This window comes from Theropithecus gelada, chromosome 18, assembly GCF_003255815.1.
Source record: "Theropithecus gelada isolate Dixy chromosome 18, Tgel_1.0, whole genome shotgun sequence".
Taxonomy (NCBI): Eukaryota; Metazoa; Chordata; class Mammalia; order Primates; family Cercopithecidae; genus Theropithecus; species Theropithecus gelada.
The window spans coordinates 13,910,401-13,936,159 of record NC_037686.1 but is presented as its reverse complement, the minus strand read 5'-3'; the positions used below and the strand labels follow the sequence as shown (position 1 = coordinate 13,936,159).

General features: G+C 36.0%; 1 protein-coding gene and 1 long non-coding RNA gene across 3 annotated transcripts in view; one reads left to right on the top strand and one right to left on the bottom strand.

The window, feature by feature from the left end:
- MIB1 (mindbomb E3 ubiquitin protein ligase 1) overlaps positions 1-25,759 on the bottom strand; it is a 133,756-nt gene that overhangs the window by 22,723 nt on the left and 85,274 nt on the right. The window contains exons 13-16 of the mRNA XM_025365115.1: positions 8,910-9,042; positions 4,150-4,236; positions 3,125-3,286; positions 262-443 (exon numbers count right to left, since the gene is read on the bottom strand). Coding sequence (XP_025220900.1) covers positions 262-443; positions 3,125-3,286; positions 4,150-4,236; positions 8,910-9,042 — 564 coding nt within the window. The remainder of the gene's footprint in view (positions 1-261; positions 444-3,124; positions 3,287-4,149; positions 4,237-8,909; positions 9,043-25,759) is intronic.
- Positions 17,954-24,153, top strand: LOC112611386. 2 transcript variants are annotated; one of them, XR_003116645.1, is made up of 3 exons: positions 17,954-18,453; positions 18,861-19,035; positions 20,212-20,839. It is a non-coding gene; the product is annotated as an uncharacterized LOC112611386 (long non-coding RNA). The 2 variants fall into 2 exon arrangements; XR_003116646.1 differs by having other exon boundaries at positions 18,214-18,298; positions 20,212-24,153.

Here is a 25,759-nt window from a genome sequence, read left to right as displayed (position 1 = left end):
ATCAGACTAGTTTAGTTTCTTGGAACTTATTAAGTATAGAGCATTGCACTTAATAATGTGTGGAATGTGGCATAAAATAAGAGACAAGCTGCCTGCAGAAAAATTTTCAATGAAGAAAAATTTCAGGGATGAAAGGGTCAACAAAAAGACACAGGAAAAGCAAAGATAAAGACATCTTCAAGTAGCCACGTCCTCCATTATGAAACCACATGATATTTTCTGTACAGAATATTAAGTTTTATGATAATAAATTATACAAACCTGACTTTTTCCTTATGACACTTTGCCAGTGCTTTGCAGAGATTCGGATCAGGACAGAGATCAAGTGGTGACTGACCCTTCTTATTTCGAATGCTCAGGTCAGCGCCATTGGCTGCCAAGAAACAGGCAATAGATGCTGCACTCTTCTTCTCTGCCCCCTGGGTACCAAGTCCCATTATTAACTGCAATAAAATAAAAAGAGTCATGATTTTCCCTCTAGGAATCTGCCATCAATTCTTGCCATCACATATATGTATGTGTGTGTGTGTTGGATATTTGTGACTTCCAGTCCTAATGTTCCCTCTCCACCGCTCTACCCCGGTTTTCTCAAGCATACACACAAGTATGCTTTCTCCAGTTGTAGAGGTGGACCTACATTCTCCAGCTGCAGGGGTGGACCAAAAATGGCCCAAACCAGTCAGATATCTCTACCTTACCTATGTGGCTAGTACAGGAATGGACAAATAACCCAAATCAAGTCAATTAAGCCCAACGGAACTCAAAAGTGGGACTTCCGATTGAGATACTAATTAATTTGGCTCTGGAGCAGTTAGCAACCAACTTGAAACAATGACAGGAGAGAAAACTGAGAAAAGAATCAATGACTACGAACTGAGCCAAGATATAGAGAATGAGACAAATTAGGGTCTGATCATATTATCTGAGATTCTTCTCACCATCTTATGTGAAAATAGTAGCAATAATTGTTAACATTTATTGAGTGTCTAAAATAGATCAAGTATTATTTTACACACTTTCCATGATATTTACAACAACCTTATCAAGGTAAGTGCTCTCCTCTTCCCATTTTAAAATGAGAAAAAAAGAGGCACACAGAGCTAAGAGAATTTACCCATGGTCATAAATAAGGGAGAGGTCTCAAACACTTTGGTCTCAGAACCTTTTTACCCTCTTAAAAATGATTTAAAAATTCATATGGAAATGTGAAGGACTTAGAGTAGTCAAATTAACTTCGAAAAAACAAGAAAACTGGAGGACTTACACTACCTGACTTCAACACGTATTATGTAGACAGTAATCAAGACTGGGGGAAATAGCTAAAAACATAGACCAATAGAACAGAATACATGATCCAGAAAGAGATCCTCACATAAACAATTAACTGATTTTGGATAAAAGTACACTGGCAATTCAGTAGAAAAAGAAAGTCTTTTCGGCCAGGTGTGGTGGCTCATGCCTGTAATCCCTGGACTTGGGGAGACTGTAGCCGGTAGATCACGAGGTCAGGAGTTCGAGACCAGTCTGGTCAACATAGTGAAACCCCGTCTCTACTAAAAATACAAAACATCAGTGGGGTGTGGTAGTGTGCACCTGTAATGCCAGCTACTTGGGAGGCTGAAGCAGGAGAATCGCGTGAACCTAGGAGGCGGAGGTTGCAGTGTCCCAAGATCACACCGTTGCACTCTAGCCCAGGCAACAGTGCGAGACTCTGTCTCAAAAAAAAAAAAAAAAAAAAAGAAAAGAAACAGAAAGTCTTTTCAACTAATGGTACTGGAACAACTGGATATCCACAAGTAAATGAACCTGGATCCATATGTCACACAATATATAAAAATTAACTCAAAAAGAATCATAGACCTAAACATAACAGCTAAAACTTTATAAACTTCTAGTACAAAACATAAAACCTTAGTGATCTTGGGTTTGGCAAAGATGTCTCAGACAGAACACACAAAAAAACATAAATGATGAAAGAAAAACTTGATAAATTAGGCTTCTTCAAAATTAAAAAACTTGACTCTTCCAAATCACTATTAGAAGAATGAAAAGGGCTGGGCGTGGTGGCTCACGCCTGTAATCCCAGCACTTCAGGAGGCAGAGGCTGGCAGATCACAAGGTCAGGAGATCGAGACCATCCTGGCTAACAAGGCAAAACCCCGTCTCTACTAAAAAGAATACAAAAAATTAGCCGGGCATGGTGGCAGGCGTCTGTTAGTCCCAGCTACTCAGGAGGCTGAGGCATGAGAATCACCTGAACCCAGAAGGCGGAGGTTGCAGTGAACCGAGATCATGCCACTGCACTCCAGCCTGAGCGACACAGCGAGACTCCGTCTCAAAAAATAAAAAATAAAAAAAGAATGAAAAGACAAATCTCCTACCAACTGGGAGAAAATATGTGCATTCACATATAAAGAATTTGTATTCTGATTACATAAAGAACTCTCAAAACTCAGTAATAAGAAAACAACAAACACAACAAAATAATGAACAAAAGATTTGAGCAGACACTTTGTAAAATACATGTGGTGATAGGCAAATGAAAAGATGCTCAACACCAATAGTCATTAGGGAAATGCAAATTAAACCACAGTAAGATACCACCACATATCTACTTATGAATGGTTGATGTCAAAAAGAACTGAACAGCCAGACGTGGTGGCTCAGACCTGTAATCCCAGCACTTTGGGAGGCCAAGACAGGTGGATCACCTGAGGTCAGGAGTTCAAGACCAGCCTGACCAACATGGTGAAACCCCGTCTCTACTAAAAATACAAAAATTAGCTGGACATGGTGGCAGGCGCCTGTAATCCCAGCTACTTGAGAGGCTGAGGCAAGAGAATCGCTTAAACCCGGGAGGTTGCAGTGAGCAGAGATGAAGCCATTGCACTCCAGCCTGGGCAACACAGTGAGAGTCCATAACAACAACAACAACAGAACTGAACAACTTTCGGTAAAAATGTGGAGCAATAAGTTAGTACTGACTAAGTTCATAAACTAAGTTTCTAAGTACGTAGGTCTGATAAAATATTTTATCCAATACAGATTAGATTACCAGTAAATATAAGATCTTGCATAAAAAGGTTCTTCCACTGGTACTGAATGAAAGATGATCTTTACTCACTGTGTTTTTGGATGGCTCCCAGGCAGCATCCACCTTCCCCACATCTTGCATATCTTGGAGCTGACGTAGCTGAGACAAAGTGTGATGCCTTAGAGCTTCATGCAAAGGAGTATCCCCATCCTTATCCTGAATATCCAGCTTGGCACCTGCACGGACCAAAAGCTAAAAGAGAAAGATGTCTCATATTGGTAACGTGTCCACATACATAAGAAACTTCAACATATCCAAAGTAATGGTGAGAGCACCCCGGACCTACTGAAGAAGTTACAACTAAAGCTAATCATTTTTATGCTTTTGCCTTCTATTCTTCTCCAACCCTGTAGCTCCTTACAAAGACTGATGTGTTCTGGTTATTTAAATATATCGAATTAGAGAAAATAAAAATATATGAGAATCGATATGTTACTTAATTCATCTACTCTAAGATGATGATAATGGGGGGATATTTAGGACTTTATTTCTCTTTTTAACTTTAGATATATGACTTGAGATATGTCAAGCACTTCCACCAGGACCAAATCATAATGTTCAAAATTCTTCTATTATGTAAACAAACAAGCAACTGTTATTATTGATTCCATTTCTTTTGGTAAATTTTCTCCAAATGTATGGTCATGAGGAAAGCCATGGAGGATAGCAAGAGGAATTTCAAATAACAATAAATGTGAACAGTGTTTGCTAAACTACAACCCCTTAAATAAAAATGCATAGTTGACATTTCAATAGATTACTTTAGCAGTAAATATAAGTTTATTAAAACTTTGCTTATGGTGCTTTACCAATTTCCCTAATCCTTTCTAGGATACTTACTGAAGAGCTTTAGAAAAGTACCATCTATATATAGAAACCAATCTCAAGCATATAGTCTTATGTGTCTTGGCAAATCACATTGTATTCAGATTTACTTACATCTAACTATGCCATTTTGAGACATGTAACACTGTATCATTTCAATTTTCAGGAAGTTCTAAGAATCTGTATGGTTAAAATGTAATTGTAAGCTAAAATGTATGTCAATACTTTACCCTAACAATTTGGGTATGCTGTCGTTCAACAGCAAGGTGTAGGGCAGTTTGTTGGTTCACATTCTGGATATCCAGGTTTGCGTTACCCTGAACGAGAAGAACAAATTTTAAATGGTTAAAGTAAAGTAAACATGAAAACAGTAAAGAACATGAAAACTAACTACTCATAAGGAATAAATAACACCGAACACTGCTGGCTACTTTCTCCTTCAGCTGCTGTAAGGTTATTCTCATATGGTAACAGTTGCTGTTAAAGTAGAAAAATGGATGGGGCAACTAACTTTCCGAAGTAAAACAGCAAGTTTTAAAAATCATCTTTGCCAGGCACGGTGGCTCAAGCCTGTAATCCCAGCACTTTGGGAGGCCGAGACGGGCGGATCACGAGGTCAGGAGATCGAGACCATCCTGGCTAACACAGTGAAACCCCGTCTCTACTAAAAAATACAAAAAACTAGCCGGGCGAGGTGGTGGGCGCCTGTAGTCCCAGCTACTCGGGAGGCTGAGGCAGGAGAATGGCGTAAACCCGGGAGGCGGAGCTTGCAGTGAGCTGAGATCCGGCCACTGCACTCCAGCCTGGGCGACAGAGTAAGACTCCGTCTCAAAAAAAAAAAAAAAATCATCTTTATTATGCTAATTCCATCTAAGAAGAGTTAAAAAGGACAAAGCACAGTACAGCTCAAAGACAGATCTCTTTCAATCTCCACTATAAAGCAATGGAAATAATTAACTCCTTAGAACTGTAAATATTCCCTGAAAAGTTACATTAATGAGTCTGCACACTGGATTTAGATTTACTTTAATGAGCTAATAATTTCACTTCCCCTTGCTGCATATTTGAGCTCTTCCTCAATCTGTGAAAAGAAACTTTGCTTTAGGTGAGAAGGCAATGCTTAATTCGTACATAAAAGTATGCATTAAAGTAAGCAGAAAGTCCTACCCCAGATCCTAGGGCAGCCAAAGAATCATATGAAAAAAGCTGAACCCTGATGAAGAAAAAGACTGAGGCACAAAATAAGTGCACCTCGGAGTCTGGGGACCTAGGTCAAAGCTCCATCATCTATTTCCTCAGCTCCAAAATGGTGACAGTTAAAACCTATTTCACAGGGTTAATGTGAAGATTAAGACAAATAACATATAAAAATGGCTAGCAAATGTCTAGCATAATTTTAAATTTTTAAAAAATGAGATCAACAAAAGAGCTGAAGATTCAAAAGATAAACTTTGATCATTTCGTTTAGGTCTTAGAACCACGCATGCCCTCTGGTTACAACTCTGATACTAGGGAGGGGTATATGGAGCTGAAACTTTGGTAATGTTATATTATATTCTTCAAGATGGGAATTTCTCATTTGTTTTTATTATGTTTCTTTGATGTGTGGTCAGAGGGCACCTGATCTCAGCTTCTCTTCTTCTTTTTTGAGAGTCTCACTGTGTCACCCAGGCTGTAGTGCAGTGGCACACAGCTCACTGCAGCCTCAAACTCCTGAGCTTAAGGAATACTCCCGCCTTAGCCTCCTGAGTGTCAGCTTAATTTTTTATCATGTCTATTTCTCATATAAATGTGAACAATGGGGATTTTCTTTAAGTTTCCTGAGCTTTTCCAGCATTGACATTTCACTAAATAGTATTCATTGCATAGGTGCACCACAATTTGCACAATTTGTTTATCCAGGCACTAGCTTAATTAACATTTGGCTTCGCTTCCAGTATGGGGCTAATAATAACTGCTGCAAACATTCAGTACAAGTATTTGCTTAGAAAGGTGTCCAACGTTCTCTTGAGTACATACCTAGTAGTGGGATAGCTAAGTCACATGGTAAATTTATGTCAAACTTTGTAAGAAACCACCAATTTGTTTTTCAAAGTGCCTGCTTTAAAAAAACACCAGCACTGTATACGAATTCTAATTGTTCCACATCCTAACCAATACTTGGTTTTATTGGTCTTTTAATTTTAGTCATTCTAGTGGGCAACTGGTAGTATCTGGTTGTGGTTATTTCTATTTTGTTAATCACTAATGACACTTTCACTTGCCTATTTGCTAACTGTATATCTCCTTTAGTAAAGTGGATGTTTAAATCTTTTGACCATTTTTATATTTGTCCTTTTATTTATTTTTATTTTTTGGAGATGGTGTCTCACTCCCTCTTCACCCAGGCTGGAATGCAGTGGCATGAAGCCTCAACCTCCCAGGCTCAAGTGATCCTTCCATCTCAGCCTCCCAAGTACCTGGGACACAGGCACATGCCACCACACCCAGCTAATTAAAATATATATATACACACGTGTGTGTGTATGTGTGTGTGTGTGTAGTAGAGATGAGTTCTCACAATGTTGCCCAGGCTGGTCTCGAACTCTTACACTCAAGCAATTCTCCTGCCTCAGCCTCCTAAAGTGCTGGGATTACAGGCATGAGTCACCAGGCCTGGCTGGTTTTATGGTTTAAGTTTTTATGTTCAGGTCTATGACCCATTTAATTTTTGGATAAGTTGTGAAGTAAAGTCAAGGTTTTTTGTTTGGGTTTTTTTGTTTTTGGTATATGGATATCTACTTGGTTTAGCCCTATTTTTGGGAAACAATCCTTTCCCATATTACTTTGGCACTTCTATAAAAAAAAGGAATTGACTATATATGTATGGTTCTTTTTTTCTTAAGTAATTTGAGTTGCTGTTTATACATATGTGTGGTTCTACTTCTGCATTTTCTATTCTTTTGGTTTGTATGATTGCTATATAGAAAATACTAAGTAATCCACAGAGAAGATACTAGAATAAGTTTAAGCAAGGTCACAGGATATATGGAAAACATACAAAAATTGTATTTGTATCTACTAGCAATATACAATTGGAAATTGAAATGTAAAAACAATTCTGTTGAGTGACTCATTGATTGACTGGGCCTCGCTCTGCTGCCCAGGCCAGAATGCAGTGGTGTTACCACAGTTCACTGTAACCTCCAACTGCTGGGCTCAAGCAATCCTCCTGCTTCAGCCTCCTGAGTAGCTGGCATTACAGGGGCGTGCTACCACATCCAGCTAAAATACAATTTATAATAGCATCCGCAAAAGCCTACTGAAGAACAAATCTAATATATGCAAGAGCAATCAAACTCCCAAAAGACTTTTTAATAGAAACTAATAAGCTGATTCTAAAATTTATATGGACAAGGCATGGTGGCACTTTGGGAGGCTAAGGCAAGATGATCACTTGAGACCAGGAGTTTGAGACCAGCTTCAGCAACATAGAACTTGTCTCTACAGAAAAAATAAATAAATAAAAGCCAGGCATGGTGGCGCATGCCTACAGTCCCAGCTACTTGGGAGGCAGGAGGATTGCTTGAGCCTGGGAGGTTAAGGCTGCAGTGAGCCGTGATTGTGCCACTGTACTCCAGCCTGGGTGACAAAGTGAGATCCAGTCTCAAAAGCAAACAAAAAATTACATGCAAATGCAAAAGATCTAGAACATTAGAGGAATCCTGAGAAAGAAGAAGAAAGAGGATTTAATCTATCTGATTTCAAGACTTACTACAAGGCAACAATAACCAAGACATCAAGATAGTGTTACAAGTTCACTTAGATTTTTGAATAAAAAGGAATTATCATAATTAACAGAGAGTAGTAATTTTAATAGTAAAGATTTAAAGTAGTGGGGGGGTAGCTTAACTTTTGATATATTTCTTTAAATTTCTGTAGTTTTTGGAATGTATACTTTATAATTTGGTATTTAATTACATATATTATTTGCTAAATTTTTCTGTTTCATCTTCTTAACTAGACTATAAATTCCTTGAAGTCAGGAACCACAGATAATTCTTTGGTAATTTCAGTGCATCTATATGGCATATGCTTTACTGAAGCATATGAAAAATTTGCTGAAATTACTAAAATATCCTAAAACCACAAAACAGGCTCCCTGCAAAATCCAATCTCATAAAAACATAGTGTCATCCTATTCTGAGATGAATGAAATGACTAAGGTGAGTCTGTAATGCTATCAAGTCATAAATTCCAGGGGTCAGCAGCAGTTATGAAATAAATCCCCTAATCTTAGCTACAAACTGCAGTCTGCTGACAACTGGCCACACTGTTTAATTATCAACACAGATGGTCTTGGTGCTCTGGTTGATGATACTTCCATAACAGTGGCAGCCATTCTGGGAAATCTCTGTTAGTTGATGCCCATTTTGTAGCACCCACCCATCCAGGAAGACTGTGCACAGGAAATCCTGGGAATTGAGGGACTCACTCTCACACACACATTACCATCCTGCATTTAAGAAGTATTGGGCAGAAGACAGAATATGCATTGTATCTGAATTTTCATCATCATGAGGTTTTACTGGAACCTACTAACAGGCAATTTATAAAGCAATAAATAAATGAATGGCAATGGTCCCAAATTGTTTTTAAAAAAAGAGAGAGAGGGCCGGGCGCGGTGGCTCAAGCCTGTAATCCCAGCACTTTGGGAGGCCGAGACGGGCGGATCACGAGGTCAGGAGATCGAGACCATCCTGGCTAACACGGTGAAACCCCGTCTCTACTAAAAAATACAAAAAACTAGCCGGGCGAGGTGGCGGGCGCCTGTAGTCCCAGCTACTCGGGAGGCTGAGGCAGGAGAATGGCGTGAACCCGGGAGGCGGAGCTTGCAGTGAGCTGAGATCCGGCCACTGCACTCCAGCCTGGGCAACAGAGCGAGACTCCGTCTCAAAAAAAGAAAAAAAAAAAAAGAGAGAGAGAGAGAATTATTTAACTCCTTTCTTACCTGATGTACCAACAGTTCCGCCACTTCTACATGATTATTAAGGGCAGCCAGATGTAAGGCAGTATAACCATCATCTTTCTTCTCATCCACAATCCATGGTCTTGGTAATTTAGATAGTAAAACACGCATTGCACTGAAAGTTAAATTCACATTATTTCTATATTTGCATAATTTGATATATTTTCTTTAGAAAATACACTCAAAAGAAACTTTTGCAATCAAATGAAGATACTCCTCTTTAAAGAAAATCATGCTCTTAGAGACAAATAGAAATTCCACTTTTCTAAATCTCAAATGTGCAGCTTTAATTTAATTTTTTTTTTTTTTAAGAGATGAGGTCTTGCTATGTTGCCCAGGCTGGCTGGCCTTGACAGAGACTACAGGTGCATGCCACCATGCCCAGCTAGCTTTTTGGTATTTTGAGAGGTAGACACACTATTACTATCTGGGAAATAGAATCAAAACAGAATGGAAGTGCTACAAAGAGGAAACACAAGAGGGAAAAACCAAAGAGAAAAGAAATATACCCTAATGAGGGCACCACTTTGGCTTTGTGGAACCTCTCAGGTTCAGTATCAATAGTATTTATTAATGAAACAGTTAATGAAGAACAGCCAGATAACAATTTTTAGAAGTAGGAAAAACTTTGATAATTAAAACACTATATATGCTGAACTATCTTAGCTGACAGATTATTGTGTAGCTGGTTATCATGAATTGCAGTTAAAATTTGACATCATTTAGAAGTGGTAAACCAAGTTTGGAGCAAAACACACAAAATGGCCATTATAATTTAATATTTAAAATTTAAAAATCAGTAAAAAAATATTTCCAAAGCAAAAAATAGAAAGTTATACAAAAGAGAATTAAAGATGTAAACTCCAGGCACCGAAGAGCAGAACTAAGTTCAAGAAGTCTGAGAATGAACAAAAAAAAAGAAGTCTGAGAATGGGTTGTGGAGGATTGAAGAACCTCTAAAATTACACTTAATCATTTGGAAACTTTTATTACACTTTTTTTTTTTTTTTTTTTGAGATGGAGTCACGCTCTGTCGCCCAGGCTGAAGTGCAGTGGCACCATCTCGGCTCACTGCAAGCTCCGCCTCCGGGTTCATGCCATTCTCCTGCCTCAGCCTCCCGAGTAGCTGGGACTACAGGCGCCCACAACCACACCCAGCTAATTTTTTGTATTTTTAGTAGAGACGGGGTTTCACCTTGTTAGCCAGGATGGTCTCGATCTCATGACCTCATGATTTACCCGCCTTGGCCTCCCAAAGTGCTGGTATTGCAGGCGTGAGCCACTGCGCCCGGCCTTTTATTAGACTTTTTAAACAAGTTTATGAACCCAAAGTATACTGAGAATCACAGCTTACAGAGCCCCTTCCATGGCTGTAACTGAGTTATAATCACTGTTTGGGGATAACAGACTTCTTTGGAAAGCTATGGGCTCTCCTCCAGAGAAATGCATGTCAAAATCTTTACCTATTAATACAATTTTGGGTGAGTCTACAAACCCCTAAATCCCATTCATGGGCTTCATGTAAGACTAAGGTTTTCTGCTTTTGTTTTCAGTCACTAGTAAGGATTTTACTCCTCCTCATTCCATAAATTAAAATAAAATACTAGATATTATACAGACTTTGAGATTCTCAATGGGAATAAGTATTGGTAACACATTATACTACTGATGTTTGGATAGTCATGATGTGAATGCCATACATTATCTCTTACCCTACACATTTGAGCACATAAGAAACAGAACTTACAGGGGTAAACAGTTCTGGAAAATTTTAAAGATACAAGTATTAAATCATGTGAAAAGTGAAAAAACATTTTATTAAAATCAAAATGTAAAAATAATAATGTAAATACTTGTCATTGACTTAAACAAAAATTGTGACATAATCATGTTGAGAGGAATGGTAGTAACAGAGGGTATTACTTTTAAATCTTCATTTTCCATAACATGAAATCACTAGATGCCTATAATTGATAAATTAAGAAATTACAGGATAAATTACAAGTTGTTGGTGCAGACAAAAAACGGGTAAGGAGGGATGAAGCAGAAGATATTTATCTTTCATTATAAGTTTTGTAGTAACATTTGACTTAACTATGTACATATATTAGCTTGATTAAAAACTTTTTTTTGTTTTTTTCTGAGACAAAGTTTCTCTTTGTTGCCCAGGCTAGAGTGCAGTTAGTGGCACAATCAGAGTTCACTGCAGTTTCAACCTCCCAGGCTCAAGTGATCCTCCTGCCTCAGCCTCCCGAGTAGTTGGGAGTATGGGTACATGCCACCATACCCAGCTAATTTTTGTGTATTTTTTTGTAGAGATGGGATTTCACCATGTAACAGCCCAGGCTGGTCTTGAACTCCTGAGCTTAAGCCATCCACCCGCCTTAGCCTCCCAAAGTGCTAGGATTACAAGCATGACCCACCATGCCCAGTCTAAAAACGTTTTTGAAATCAAAACACTAAGATAATATTTGGGCTTATTGCCTTGAAGTATTTTTAATATGCACCTGTATTCCTTTTAACCTCTTAGATATACCACTGTTACAGAAAGTATTAAATTATAGTGTGGTTCACAGTAACTTCATGTTTTTTTTAAAGTCTTTGAGTGAATAGATATTTCTGAGAAGCTGGTTAACAGAATCATGTTTCCCATTGTCTTCCATTCTAGTTTCAGAAGTACATTCTCATATTATTAGGTTGGTGCAAAAGTAATTGCAGTTTTTGCCATTAAAAGTTAATACAATGCCAACAGCTCAAAGAAAGGAAACGGGTAAGAGAGCAATTCCTCCTCTGGGCACAAGCTGCTGGTGGAGATGAAGCCATCATGTACTTGTTCTTCTGGTCTTGCATATCATAAGCAAACAAGCTAGGGGAAGTTGAAGTCCCTCAAAAGGGCCATGGCTCAGAAAGTTATTAAGACACTTACACAGAAACAGATATGTATTCTTGAAAGCCTGCTGGTTCTTTGCTGTCTCCTTACTTTGTGTCTTTTTGGGTTTTTCTCTCAGTAGGATATATATATATAACTGAACCATTAGAACAAGGGAAAGACAGTAATTCCAGGATATCACTTAAGTGACAAAAATTGTCCTACTCTCTTCCAGATCACCTTCTACAAAGTACTCAAATCCTAACATTAAAATGAAAAGGTAATGCATTTAATAAAATGTTTTTTCACTTTTCACATGATTTAATACTTGTATCTTTAAAATTTTCCAGGACTGTTTACCCCTGTAAGTTCTGTTTCTTACGTGCTCAAATGTGTAGGGTAAGAGATAATGTATGGCATTCACATCATGACTATCCACACATCAGGGAGGTAGTTTTCATCTCAGAACAAATCTACTCTGTTAATTAATCCCACTTACATAAATGTTGCAAATTACAATATTAAATAATCAGAATTAAAATACCATCTTTATTCCCCTTAAAATACTGAGAAATACACCATAAAAATAAAAATTGAAAAAAATGTGGCATTATTTAATAGAAATGCCTCATTTTAAACTGATTAAATGAACTGTTAAAACACTAGCAAGGTATTTTAAATAGAAATGGTGATTTGAGATCTCCCATAGAAATAATGTTCTATTGGCAAATGAATACATCAGATAAGTTAATTGAGGAAATAAAACATACAGATAACAACTAGAGAAAAAGATTTGTAGAAAAGGAAATCCAGAACTCCAATTAAGCTAAAAATTAAATCACCAGGATGGAATCACAATAAAAAAAGATAACAACTATGTATCTTTATCTGGAACATAATAACTGGTTTTAAGAGAGAGAGAGAGAGAAAACAGTTTGTGTGAAGACTGGAAAAATAAGGAGAAAAAGGATTTGTCTATGTATCTTCAAAATTATCCACAAAGAAAGTCTCCTGACAGGCAACCGTGGTATTCTTTTTTGCCCTGCAGTAAAATACTACATCATCACATGGAAAATTATCACAGGTTAATGACACTGTTAAGATCATCCAACCAATTGTCCTGCTCGCCAATTAATTTCCAATTTTAATTTAGCTTTTCAGACTAGATCTGTTTTCTCCCCTAGCAGAGAAAAAAAAAAAAAAATCTACTGATTAGCTATTTTTGAGAACTGTACTTAGCAATAATATTCCTTTCTATAAATAGTAATTTGACATTCTGACTTACATATCAATCTCTTACAAGCTTAAATAATGTTAGTCAGTCATCCCAAGTCCAATTACTTCTAGACCCATAAAGTTAATGCCCAAACCTGGACCCTGTGAAGCCCTCACTAAGCATTCTCACCTATAACATCTCTAGCTCATATCTCTTAACTACAACAAATGGTCATGATTCGTATCTAATACCAAAAGTGCTACAGAAATCTCTTACAAAATACCTATAAGGGTCAGGCGTGGTGGCTCATGCTTATAACCTGTAACATGAAACTTTGGGAGGCCAAGGCAGGTGGCATTTTGGGAGGCCGAGGCAGGTGGATCACTTGAGACCAGGAGTTCAAGACCAGCCTGGCCAACACGGTGAAACCCGTCTCCACAAAAAATCCAAAAATTAACCAGGCATGGTGGTGTATGCCTGTAATCCCAGCTACTTGGGAGGCTGAGGCAGGAGAATCACTTGAACCCTGGGAGGTGGAAGTTGGCAGTGAGCCAAGATCACACCACTGCACTCCAGCCTGGGGTACAAAGCAAGACTTTGACTCAAAAAAAAAAAAAAAAAAAACTATAAGGCTGTTGTAAAAATTAAATGAGTTAATATATGTAAAAATGTTTCAGTATATGGTCTCAAATTCTTCAATATAATAGTATTATGACAACTTTTAAGATTCTAGACATATACTCAAACATAGTACAAATTCCTCTTTGCCCCCTCCTCTTTCCCAATACTCCTCTCACATACATACATATATGTATGAGATGGAGTCTTGCTCTGTCGCCCAGCCTGGAGTCCAGCGGCTCGATCTTGGCTCACTGCAACCTCCGCCTCCCGGGTTCAAGCAATTCTCTGCCTCAGGCTCCCAAGTAGCTGGGCTCACAGGCGCACACCACCACGCCTGGCTAATTTTTTTTTTATTATTTTTATTTTTAGTAGAGACGGGGTTTCACCATCTTGGCCAGGCCGGTCTTGAACTCCTGACCTCATGATCCACCCACCTTGGCCTCCCAAAGTGCTCGGATTACAGGCATGAGCCACCGCACCCAGCCTCCTCCTATATTCTTGATCTTGATAGCCCTTCTTACCATTTAATCAGTCATTCTACTCAGAAACCAGGGAATCATTCTAGACTCTTTCCCCTCTTCTTATGTCCACATTCAATTTGTCCTGCCATTTCTCCTTTTTAAAACTAAACTGTTCTTCCCAGTGGCCCCCAGTCTCCCTTCCACTGTATTCTCTATACCACCCCACACAAATCTGACCATTTCACAATTTTCACATATTCTTTTTAAAAAAATCTTTTAAAAATAAGACTAGTCTTGATTTTTTAAAAAAATTATAAAATATACTTCCCTGCCTTTAATATACTTTTAAAAGAACATGAGACTAAACGTAATATTTTCGTGAAATCAATTACAGCAAAATCGACTTGATTTTTACTAAGCTGTGGAGAAACACTGCAGATAGCCCCAAATCAAAACTAATGCAAGGGTCAACTAGCCAGGAGAGGGTGAATTACTTTTTGGTTTTGTTTTTAAATAATCTACTTTAGAGCAATGTTAGATTTACAGAACACTGCAAAGCTAGTACAGAGTTTCCATATACTCCTCATCCTTGTTATTAACATTTTACATAGTATGGTACATTTGTTACAATAAGCCAACGATGAAGCACTGTTATTAACCAAAGCCCACACTTGAGATTTCCTTAGTTTTATTCAATGTTCTTTCTCTGCTCCAGAATACCACATTACATTTAGTTGTCTTTTCTCCTTAGCTCCCTCAGGTTGTGACAGTTTCCCAGACTTTCCTTGTTTTTGATGAGTCTGACAGTTTTGAAGAGTACTAATGGGATATCTGTAGAATATTCCCAAGTTGGAATTCATCTGATGCTTTTCTCATGATTACACTGTGCTATTGGTTCTTAGTAAGAAGGCCACAGAGATGAAGTGCCATTTAATCACATCACACCAAGGATACATACTATCAGCATGCCATGTGACTCCAGAAGTTAACCTTGATCACCTGGCTGAAGTAGTGTTTTTCATGTTTTTCCAGTGTAAACATTTCCATATCTCTAAACTATGCTCTTAGGAAGGAAGTGACTACATACAACCCACATTTAAGGAGCGGGAAGTTATACTTCACCTCCTTGAGGGTGAAGTAGCTACGTAAGTTATTTGAACCAAGACCTATAGCCCGCTCATCTTAATCAAAAATTGCCAACCCCCTCAAAAAAAATAATAATAATACAGGACCACAAGAAAAGAGGTCATCTTTGGACCCAGCCTGCAAGATATGCTAAGGGAAAGTTAAGCAAAACAGCTTCTGGTCCCCTCACTCTCATGTCAACAGCAGTAGTGCAGAGCAGCCTGTCCCCTCTCTTTCCATGGGACAAGCAATCTTAGGAAGACATACTATAATCACAAAGACAGTTGCAGGCTGTTTCCTGCAGCACTTTAGTTAATTAAGAGGAGACTGTTAAGCTGCAAGAGCTGAGGTCTGTAGAGTTACTGGGATAAAGGTGTTACCAGCTTGAGAATTCAGTAATTTTGTTAAGCCAATAGACTGTCTCACCTGTGAAGTACAGTATATGAGATTTGGAGATATTTTTCCTAATGCTCAATTTGGTTGTTTTCCAAGAGGTTAAGGACATGGATGTTTTAAAGATAAGATCTTACTACCAGTTAAGCAGGCATTTGTGAATAGTGCCAAAGAAGCATTAGGTTCCGGAACAACTAATAGCAGTGCCTAGCATAATCCCTGGCACATGATAGTACTCAAACGTTTGCTGAATGATGAACAAATGAGTTCTAAGAAGTAGAGGGGACAAGCAGCTGTCTACACTGGTATGTAGTATTCAAGTGGCACTGGGTCAATTTTTATGGCCTGCCATGCTTTGCAATCTTTCTTCAGAGGCAGGCAACATTTTCCCAAACCCTACTAGCTAAACTGTGGAGGACTTATATATTAGCATTACTTAACGCAAAACAACATTAGAATAGTACTGTAGTACATATTAGGTGTTCAATAAATGCTTGCTAAATTAATGAACAACCTCTCAAATAGGTAAAGTAGATTAGTCCAGAATTCAAAAAGGAATTTATTAAGAAAACTGATCAACTGCCAGTAGTTCTTCTGGGCATGCTAAAAGCAGGTTACTATACAACTGAGCACATTTTGATCAAAAAGGTATACTTCGTATACCTAGTATAGGGAACTCAAAGTTTTGTTGAATGGAAGAAATGAATAAACAAATAACAAAACAATCAATCATCTTTCTGAATATACTGAGGCAAAGATATTAGCAATATATATTTGGTGCATGGTTGAGTTCCCAAGAGGAATAATTTCCTAACTCATTTCATTATCACAAATCAGAGGAGCAGTGTGGCATAGTGGTGAAGAGCTCCCAGTCTGAAACCAAATTATCTGAGTTCAAATTCTGGCTCTAACCACAACGGCTAGTGACTTCAGCAGATGACTTAACTTCTGTGCCTCAGTTCCCTCATCTGTAAAATGTGAGAAGAATCACAAATCCTATTTTATAGGGCCATTACAAAAATTAAATGAGTTAATATTTATAAAGGGCTTAGAAAGAATCTGGCACGTAACACATTATATAAGTGTTTGCTTAAAAAATAAGTACTTTCACTGCCACAAAATCGTTACCAAAATGGGGTACTTGAGAAAACTGAAAATTAACCTACTTTATACTCTGAGACAAGTCATCTTCTCATAATATGAGCAAAATTATTTCATTATCTAGGAAAGTTGTTTAAAATTGCCCAATATCTAAAGTAGTAGTCCTTATGTCACTGTTTTAAAATAGACATTCAAAATAATTAAACTGCTATGATATTAAATGCTAAAGACAAAAAGAATGTGAAGGACAAACTTCTGTAGGTGTGTAAGCTCAGAAAACTCATAATAGTTCTTATTGTTTCTTAAGAGGACATATTTGTATTACAAACAAGGTATAGTTGGTTTCTCTTGTGCATTTTTATGTGAGATCTTAAACTATATCTCCACAGATTTACTAGATTTCATGTTTTAATATTTTTTCTCTGATTAAAAAATTTTCAATATCAAAATCTATTGTGACTATGCTATTAAAATTCAAAACAAAAGTATTTTTACCTCTGAGTCACATACTATGTAACAGAGTTATAGACAGGTTAATGACTATCTCAATCTGTGTAAAGTATGCAATGATCATACCTAAAAGTTACTTCAGAAAATTAGAGAAACATGACAATGTAGAAGGGACAGAAAAAACACTACACATTTGAATATAAAGTAGAATTCATAATAAAATGCATTTGAATACTTGTATAATTTCTCAAAAGCATACTGGACCCTGTTTTTACCAAAGCATTATTACAAAAAATTAACTGAAATTGACAGTGAATTGTTTTAAGCAGCACTTCCAAGATATCATTTACATACTATTTTCTTCTCCCTTAATGGTGTCTCTCCACCACCAATATACAGGTCCTACCTACCATTTCTATACATTTTCCATTCAAATACTATTCAATAAATTTTAAAAGCATGTATATGGCAACAACTAGCTCTAAAGATAATCCTACAAAATCATTTCAGGCCATTAGCTATGTAATATATCACCATCCATAACTTTTTCTCAATCAAAAAATCAGGTTATAAAATATATTTTGGCAGCAGAGGGACTTCACTTGTTCCATAACTGTCTAAAGATTGTCTTGCTACTAGCCAGGGTAATTTTTTTCCTCTTTCCTTTTTTCTCTGCAGTGCTTCTAAGTATAGTGACAGTGCATCAGGCTTTCCTAGTCTCAGCGCAAGCTCAGTGAAAATCTGGGAAATGTAAGTGGAAACATGAGAGACCGCTTTATTTGGCAGTGCTTACCCCCAAAAAAAAAAGTGGGGGGCAGGACAAATGGCAAAGCAGTGTTGGGACCGCAGGATGAACAATCAATAGGCAGAAAGCAAGATTGAGGCTTCCTCAGCTTTTGGATCGACAATCGACAGCTGAGAGGCTATTTTTTGCTATGGTTGACTAAATATGGTCAGGGAAGAGAGAGGCACAAGAGAGCCTGTTTGCCTGGGAGTGCATGTTTCAAATGCTTAGCTGCCTATAAAGCTGTAGCAGTTTAGCCTGTGGTCACTGAGGAAGAATATAAGTTAGCCTTGTAGTGACCATGTGGAAGTCCTGACCTCGCTTGCAGACTTGACCTCTGGATGTGACAAGGTAGCTTCACTACAGATCTACTATTTAATCCTGGAAACTAAAAACCAAAAAAAAAAAAAAAAAAAAAAAAAAAAATCTAAAAGCAAGACAGATGCAGACTATTTCCTAAGAAGTCAGAAGAACCCAATGTATTCTGGAGGGCAAAGAAAAACAGGGTGAATGTTTACAGTTATTTGGGGGGAATAAGGTGTGTTTTGGGTTCTGGGTTTTTTTGGTTTTTTTTTTTTTGTCTTTTTTAGACTATAAAATTAACTTCTGCCAACTTTTTTCCCTCTTTTGAAGCATTTCATCTGACAAGCTAGGTTCATTTTCTTGGCCTTTGTAGCAACCTTTTTGATTGCTTAACTTTCCATACATAACTGTGCAAGAGTGTTATATGACATTCCAAATCAGATGGCCAACAATAATTCAATTTTATTGTAGAGTTTTTTTTGTTGGTGGGGTTTTTTTGTTTGTTTTTGTTGTTTTTTTTTTTTTTTTTTGGTAAAGGGAAGAGGGGAGGAGAGGGAAAAGTAAGCTTGTTTTTTGTTTGCTCGTTTGTTTTTCAAATTTATCTTAAAAGGTGAGGTTCTGTGTTCACTGATACATCCCCTTCCTTCACCCGGCTCATGAAAAGAAATGCTGAATCAGCGAATAGAGTGAACGAACAATCAAGATGAGATGGCTGCTGCTGATGTGATTCTCTAGGTCATTACCTTTCTTCCTGCTGCAAATGCTGCATGACACTAAGCTTACAGGTAACAGAGCACCACAGGCCTGTACTTTTAAGGATGCTTATGACTTTCTGCATGCTTACCTATTATTGACTCGATATATGTTCTCATTGTTAAATTAAATTCTATCTAACCATAGCCTAATTTCACAATTCAAGTTGAGAGCTAACGTAGTGTAAAAAGGAATATTGTTCAAATACCATGGCAGTAACTTTGATCTTAAAAATGTACAAATACATTACTGTCATTTACATTATTAAAGATTTAGTTGTTATTGTTTCAGATTAAGTGATGATTTTGCATCTCTAATAAGCCATATCCTGCTTCCAAAGTATACTTATTTTCTAAAACTATTAGCTTCTATTTCAACGTTTAGTCAACCAAAAAACCTGGCAGATCATAAAATACTTTTGAATGCTTACTATTAATTGGCCACAAAAATAAATCAGAACGTGCATGGTGTAATTCTAATGCTGCATTGCTGAAACTGCTGTAGTGCTGGGCTATCTACTGCCACATTCTGATTTGCTCTCTATAAGCTGCACTAGCTTTTTGTCACAAGCTGCAGAAATTCTACTATCCCTGCCCTTTTTTTTCTCCTTTGCCAAATCTGAAAATTTCTTGAGGTTTTAAATTAACCTTCTAATACCATAATAACTGAAGGCTACTTACCAACTATAATTTCTTTTCATGCTAAATCATCAAGGTAAATAAAATCCAGGTGCTCATAGACTAAAACCTTTCAGTTCTTTGAAGTGATACTTTGTAAAAGTTGATGATTCTGACAGTTATCCTTTATACTAAAAAGATTAAAGAATCAAAACAACTTAAACTCACCAAAATTAGATATTTCTACATCTATTTGAATTTGTATTCAATGCATAATTGTATTTAACCCAAAGAGAAGCACCAAAGTGCAAAATTCAGGTAAGGAACTAATAAAGAAAAAAGAATGTCAAATTTTCAAATGATCATGAGTCCTTATCTGTGACCTTATAAAACACTAACAAAAATTCATAATCTTTTAATTTAAAAGTTCAATTCACCCAAACTCATCCTGGTTTTTCTCCTTGTTGTTTCACCTTCCAGAGTCAATATCAGAAAGAGTTACTGGTTAATTTGTTAGGTTTTGAGTAAGATATCTAGTTTGTGTTAAAAAAAAAAAAAAATTCAATTTAATTAATTACTATCTACCTGTAGGATCTAGAAGCAGACTACAAAAAAAGAAGAAATTCACCCTGAAGACTGAAGAAACACTAGGCTGATCTTAAGTTTCTGAAATACACTCTGTAACACTACACTGATTCTATGAATCTCTTGCAAAAAGAATCAAACCAGGACAAAGTTCAACAGATAACTAACTGGTCAAATGTTTAGGAATGTCTATGTCCACCAAGAATATGGAACCGTTAATGCCATGCTTCAGGTAAACTTGTTACAAAATTTAGTCTTCGATAAATTAGTCTCTGCAAATGATTTACCATTGCTCTACATCAGTAAGCTGAATGTTTCACTAACAAATAAGAAAATAAAATATTTCATGTTTTTACAGCTAACAACTTAATACCTACTCAGAGTACATACTTCTTTATGTACCCATATGAACATACAATGCTATGGAATGTAAAGAAGTATGTATTTTTGGTAGGCAATAGACCACCAAAAGAGAATTAAACTGAGCTAAAAGAAGCTCTTGCTTCTTTCTATGTGAATGACCTTCATATGGTAAATTAACCTACTCATGAATAGATGACCTTTGGCAATACTAACACCAAAAAAAAAAAAAGGTTATCTACTACTTATAGATAGAAACTATCCCTAAGGTTTTTATTTCATGAAGGAAAAGAAGATCCAGTGAAGTAGATTTCAATTATCATGAAACTCCTTTTAAATCATCTAAGTTTAAAACATACATCTTACATTTTTAAATTAAGTACTCTCATTATTAAAATTTGACTGCAAAAGGGAAAACAGTATTACTAGCACAAAAGAATGAGGAATATACATGACCTATTTTCTGTCTCCACAATTCAATCTGAACTTAAGTATATCTCATTAGTAGGGCTCACTGATTTGTATAGAAAAATAAGATACTAAGAGCTGGTTTCATTCACATGATAAGCTATTTCTTCTCATTTTGATAAATGTATAATCTATTAATATTAGAGGAATTTCTGACCAAAAGTTTTGTTGTTTTAAAAAGGCTTTCTTTTCTGACAGCTACAAATATAGTGGCCCTTGTCCTTCCTTCTCAAGTTTATCAGGGTCTTAATCCAATTTCTACTTCAAATGTGAAGTTAAAACTTAAAATTAATTAAAATGTAAGATTTAAGCATGAAAAATGACAAAATTCTGGCCCACAGCTGTAAGTCAGCAGGGCATATTGGTAATAGACTACCAAATATTTAAAATAAATTAATTTACTATCTGTATTATCTTTGAATTTGCTTTCTCCAAAGAGGGCATGTAAAATGAAAGCACTATAGTCAAGAACCAATTTATACAGATCGAATAACTGTTTTTGTTGGTACTATGCAATTACAATTCAACTTCTCTAAACATGATCAATCCATTGTTTAGAAATATCGAAATACTTTTATTTCATGCAGTTTGTAGATTTTTTTTTTAAATTCCAAATGCTCTTAGCAAAATTTATAAGCAGTACCTGTTTTACGCTACTAATGACAAAGTCAGAAAAAAAGAAAGAGTAGTATTCACATATTCTAACCATTTCTTACCAAAAGTATTATTTCAACTGAAATATTTATACATGTATAAAAAGCATATTTTAAATTTTTTGTATCAGAAATTAAATGGAAATGACTAAGTTTAACTACAGTTCATTTTCTCTCTGTTTAATAAGACAACTAGTTAATACAAAGATGATTTTCACTTTATCAGCAGATTACAATGAAAATGACTATTACACATGGCATCATATATGTTACTGCATGTTTATTGGAAATTATAAAAGGCACATAATTTTAAAATTCTGTATTTTCAAAGAAATTAGTTCAAAGCTTAGCCCTTTTAGATCATCCACAAAACAGAATGGCAATGATTCATGTCTATTTGGTAAGTTTACCTGTACAGGTCCTAAATACCTAGAACTCAAAGTAGAGGCTCTTCTATAAATATACTCAAAGAGTATTACTCATGTTTTATAATAAACAATTATAGTAGTCATTCTATAGGTATACAAGTTGTTTAATAATCCTCAAACATCCCAGCAACTAAGAATCTCTTTGCTATAATATTAAAACTATATAAATAATCCTTAGAAAATAAAATGACAGGTTATTCATTTTTAAAAGTAAAATTATATACTGATTCTGGTGCTTCCAAGTTTAACTTATCTAAGAGTATTTTCAATCACTCTAAAATGTCACATCTATCACTTAGATCAGCTGTTCATTTTTAACTGAGTACATATTAAACTCTGGGCATCTGCTGACACTGGTATAACTCAAACATTTCAACTGTCTCCCTGACAGGGATAACAGATGCTGACATTATCAAATGCTGTACTATTTTTTTCCCATGGCCTCTCCTTGCCCCGATATGGCCAGTATATGAAACTGAACTGCCATCCAAAAGCACACTTGAGCAACTGGATCTGCTAAACAGCTCCCATATAACTAGTAAAAATAGAAGCCAGTGTTATTGCTATCTTCAGCACTGAAGTTCAGACAGTTTAACACCTGTTTCACTTCTACTAGAATAAATGATGAAAAAGAATTATAGTTACATTAATTTCACCAGCAGTATGATACTTACCAACCAACAGACGCAGAATATACTTAGCACAAGAATCATTTGCATATTGCCAGAATTAGTGCTGACCTCCCAGTTTAGTTTAAAACAGTAACTGTAAAGAATATTTCTCTACTTCATATTTCTCTGAGAGCACTTAACTTTATAGGCAAATTATAATTTATCAAACTTTTATGCAAGAAGACACCCTGCCCAGGATATTGAAATCAACAGTAAAACCACATTATAACAAACTTTTACTCTGATTTTTCAAGTATTATTCACACGACAGATTTTAATACTTGTATTCACGGATTGTAACTAACCACCATGTATTACTAAGTCGATAATGAGAAGTAACTAGGCAATCTGTACCCAAAATGACAGAGAACTTAGTCAAGGAAACAGACCTTTAAGAGGGTTAAATTACTAACCTATGATTAGTAACACTACGTACGCAAAAACAAAGAAAAACTGGCATGTACGGTAGTTCCTTTCGACACAAGTCCAAGCAATACACTGAATACACATGTGATCTATTTATAACTCAAAGGGCAGAGGTACTTTCTTAAGGCCATTGATATTCCTACACCCATCAACAATTTGCATTAGCTCTCAACTATAATGCTAAAAGCAGCAGTGGCAGTAAAAGGGGGTGACTAACAGAACTCTTCCCCAACCTTTTAGCTTACCTACTTAAGTAACCTGGTTTACTGCCTAAAGATAAATGGAAAACATTACTCTAAAATACATCAAGGTCTATTTGTTCCTTTAAATACTATTGGTTTTGAAACAGCTTATAGTCTACATGTAAGAATTAAGCAAAGACTTCGGCTGTGGACAAGACTAGAAAAAGAAGCAAAGATGTTGAAAACAAAGATGTACATTGATCATTCCTTAATGCAGTAATGTGTTAAAAAGAAAAGACTTTTAAACCATTAAGCGCAGGAAAACAGTAGGAAAGTGACTTCAAAATGGAAAATTTGACATTCGGTGACTGAAGCATTGGTATGATAATTTCTAACACTTGTAGAAGGTCCATGACTGTAATTTTACCAACTGTTTTGGATTCCATACTAGCAGTACTACAATGCTTTGCTAGAGCTGGTAAAATGGAACCAAATCGCCTCTTCAATGGATTTGGTCCCCTTCAACCAGCTGTAGCTATGCATTGATTACCACGGGACTACGTTTTCATTTGTGAATATCAATTACTTGTCAACTAATTTCAACTTATTTACATTATTCAGACTGTGATTATAATAAAATAACTTGTTACTGTTAACTCTACCTGGAAAAGCTAGAATGGTTAAAGATGTTTATAAAAAGCTTATGAAAAATGTATGGATGACTTAAGGATTTCAAATAAAAATTTTACTTACTATCGTCTCTTGGTATTAAATTTCTTATCCTTCAGAAAAGAAAAGAACTGGCAATAAAATGTAGGCTATGCTTTATAATAACAATCAAAAAAAGAACTTCCTTCAAAGGAAGAAAGTATCCGGAAAGGTCACCTATAACCCACCTGAAAACACAATGGGATTGTACAGTGTGGTTTACATGGATGTATGCATATTTAAATTAAAGAAACATTATATAACACTCTAGAAATGTTCAGTCACTATCTTCCACAGTATTGGCCTTTAATTTTACCACTATTTACCTGAATGTTAGCAGGTAAGGTGAAAAAGATGATACTGTAGGATATCTTGAGGAGAGGCTTAAAACAGTATCTAGTTCTTCTGACCCTGAATCAAAGTTTTTTAGTCCTCAAAAAAGAAAGAAAATGCTAAGCATCACTACTTTTACTCATGAAATATTTCACCTCTTCATATTTGTTTTCACAGCTGTAAAATGAAGAACTCTGCTAGTAATAAATACTATGACTCTCCTCACTGTCTTCTTTGTCCCTTATAAAAAATATACACACAATATTCTCCTTCAGTGGGGATAAACTGAAGGAAAGAAAAAAAATGACAATTATTCAAACATCCATATAGTTTTCTTAATGATTGCAATAAGACTATAGATAATTTAATATTTATTTAATTAACAGAGACAAACATTTCAGCAATTAATGAAGATTACTGAAGACAAGAATAGTTTAAAAACCCAGATGTTCACACATTCTCAACTCCAGACCACTCCTCCATTTCAAAATGAACATCATTCTCTAAAAGACTGTGGGCAAAAGGAGACATATCTAAATACATATCTTATCACTTCATTCAAGATCCTCTTCCTCCTATTAATTACATCTCAGTCACAGTAAGTACATTTGTGTATTACAAGGCATATGGTGTTTGACAGTAGATGCATGAGCATACATTAGAGAAAACACACTCTAAGTATCCTATTACTGAATAGACTCAGCTATATTTTGTAGATAGCACTCAGCATGTTCACAGTTGTAAGGAAAGCATTAAACACCAAAATACAGTACAGCATATCAAATCTTCAAATAGTCAACAGAGTCTTGTTTACAGACCATATTTCAGAATTTAAAAAGTAAAAAAAGCATCACAACATTCTAGAGGGAAAACTATGAGCTGCTCATATATTCAGTAAGATTTTTTGTGGGAATTAGTAAGTAAATAAGAAACGCCTGTGAAATTATCTTAGTACCAACCTAAAAACAACATATATCACATCAGGTGATTCACTCATATTTTACTTTTCTTTTCACATTCAATTTCTATTCAAGAAAAATTTGTAAATACTATATAAACTTTATATTAATGTTATCTGTACTTCCAAAATACCTGATTATTTTTGCCAGCTCTGCAGAGAATACTGCTGACTAATTTATTTTCATGCCTGTGAGGGAGCTCTAAAAACTTAGCTAAAAATGCAGCATCTTTACAGAAAGTACCTAAGTAGCATGCTGATTATGCTACTCCAAAGAAATTCAGTTTTCACTTTTATCAGCAGAAATAATTTCTGCTCTTACTTTAAATCAGAAACTTTACCTGTATACTAAGAGATGATAAAAATG